General features: G+C 47.7%; 1 protein-coding gene across 1 annotated transcript in view; it reads right to left on the bottom strand.

Annotated features, from left to right (window-relative positions):
- The window catches only part of LOC135817643 (probable E3 ubiquitin-protein ligase HERC4), a 53,043-nt gene that overhangs the window by 47,520 nt on the left and 3,023 nt on the right, over positions 1-2,500 (bottom strand). Inside the window, exon 2 of the mRNA XM_065330867.1 lies at positions 1,428-1,513. Coding sequence (XP_065186939.1) covers positions 1,428-1,513 — 86 coding nt within the window. The remainder of the gene's footprint in view (positions 1-1,427; positions 1,514-2,500) is intronic.

The following is a 2,500-nucleotide window of genomic DNA, read 5'->3' as shown; positions in this document are numbered from 1 at the left end:
TGCTTGATCAGATCACTACCATGTCTGTACTGATTGGACAAGTACTGGTAATGGTGCAAAAGCCTATTGATTCAATAATCACAAGTTGCTTCATTGCTACATGTACACGTGATGAGAAAACTATCACCAAAAAAAAACACAAAAAAAGGAAGGACATAGGATCTTTTCTAGATTTAAACTACATGTATGCATTTGCAAAAGAACAGTAGCCTGACAAAGTGGCCGACTGGTAATGCTGTCTCGAAGTACCTACGGGAAAGGGAGTATCATACTCTACTACAAAGGTCAACACACACACACACACACACCCACACCCACACCCACACACACACACACACACACACACACACACACACACACACACACACACACACACACACACACACACACACACACACACACACACACACACACACACACACACACACACACACACACACACACACACACACACACACACACACACACACACACACACACACACACACACACACACACACACACACACACACACACACACACACACACACACACACACACACACACACACACACACACACACACACACACACACACACACACACACACACACACACACACACACACACACACACACACACACACACACACACACACACACACACACACACACACACACACACACACACACACACACACACACACACACACACACACACACACACACACACACACACACACACACACACACACACACACACACACACACACACACACACACACACACACACACACACACACACACACACACACACACACACACACACACACACACACACACACACACACACACACACACACACACACACACACACACACACACACACACACACACACACACACACACACACACACACACACACACACACACACACACACACACACACACACACACACACACACACACACACACACACACACACACACACACACACACACACACACACACACACACACACACACACACACACACACACACACACACACACACACACACACACACACACCACACACACACACACACACACACACACACACACACACACACACACACACACACACACACACACACACACACACACACACACACACACACACACACACACACACACACACACACACACACACACACACACACACACACACACACACACACACACACACACACACACACACACACACCACACACACACACACACACTTTGAACATTAGCTCTCTTTTACTGCAACAATGGCAGGTTGGCATTGGAGTTGAAGTCGCGGCATAAGAGCAAAGTTTCACTTTTATCGCCTGTAGGCTGCGCTACAATAACAGAGACACTCGGTAGCTAGCACTGATATGCAGCACACACGCGCACACCTAGTGCATATCATGCATCACAACTTACGTCACCACTGTGCGTCACGGCAACCGAATGGCCTTCACCACATGCCACACGGCTAACATGCACCTTGGAAAGGACGTGGACTTGCTCTACAAAGTCGGCCAATGCACACGTGTACAGACACACAGAAACGGTGATGATGACAATGACGACACTGACAAGAACAAGAACATACACCAGTTTGTGTCTGCACTCTGCAGACATGTTGACCCAAGCTGCTATACTTTGGTGTCAAATTTACAGGCCATGTGGTTCAAGCTGCACACGCACTACAGTACTACAGGTAGTAATCCCATGACCATATGGGTGTGGGATTACTATACTCTGGCAGGGTAATACTCAATGTGCGAATCGCTGGAAACTGTAAAGAAAAATGTTTGTATTACACCAGGAACCTAAGTCTGTGGCGAGTGGCAAGGTTTCCCGCAGCTGCATTGCTCGCCAACATGTCCTATAGACCAGGGTTCTAGCTAGGGGAAATAAGCAAGAGGATGGCCGGGGGGGGGGGGGGGCAGTACTGAACAGAAATGTATAACATGTGGTAACTGGGATGCACAGGTATTTGGGGAGGGGCACATATGCAATACAAAGGGTAAAATGCACCTTACAATGGCCCCACGATGCACTGACATTTCTCTGTTTTCCAGGGGGGGGGGGGGGGGGGGGGTCTTTGTTCCTGGAAGGTGGTCTTAGTTCCAATGAGCATTGTGTTTGTACCATGGAAGGTGGTCTTTGGTCCCTGGAGATTTGCCTTTCTTCTTAGGAAGGCACGCCGCCAAGGGGGGTATTGTGCCCTCCTACCCTCGTTTGGCTAGAAATAGCCATCCTTTCCCGATCCATAATCAGTAACAGAATACAGGATTTCAAAAAGGTTTCAATGCAACCATACTAACCGGCATTCGTTCAGTTCACGCAGCAACTCAACTACCGTATTTCCCCGAATGCAAGTCGCACCTTTTTTTACACTATACTTCAAAAACAAAGAAGGGGATGCGACTTACAATCCAGTGGGACTTACTACTCATGTGAATGTATTGATACAATTTGGTTCAGACCTAAAATTGGGGTGTGACTTA

Source organism: Sycon ciliatum, chromosome 5, assembly GCF_964019385.1.
Source record: "Sycon ciliatum chromosome 5, ocSycCili1.1, whole genome shotgun sequence".
NCBI classification, from domain to species: domain Eukaryota; kingdom Metazoa; phylum Porifera; class Calcarea; order Leucosolenida; family Sycettidae; genus Sycon; species Sycon ciliatum.
The sequence above is the reverse complement of the archived record's forward strand: the minus strand, read 5'-3'. Positions and strand labels throughout refer to the sequence as shown.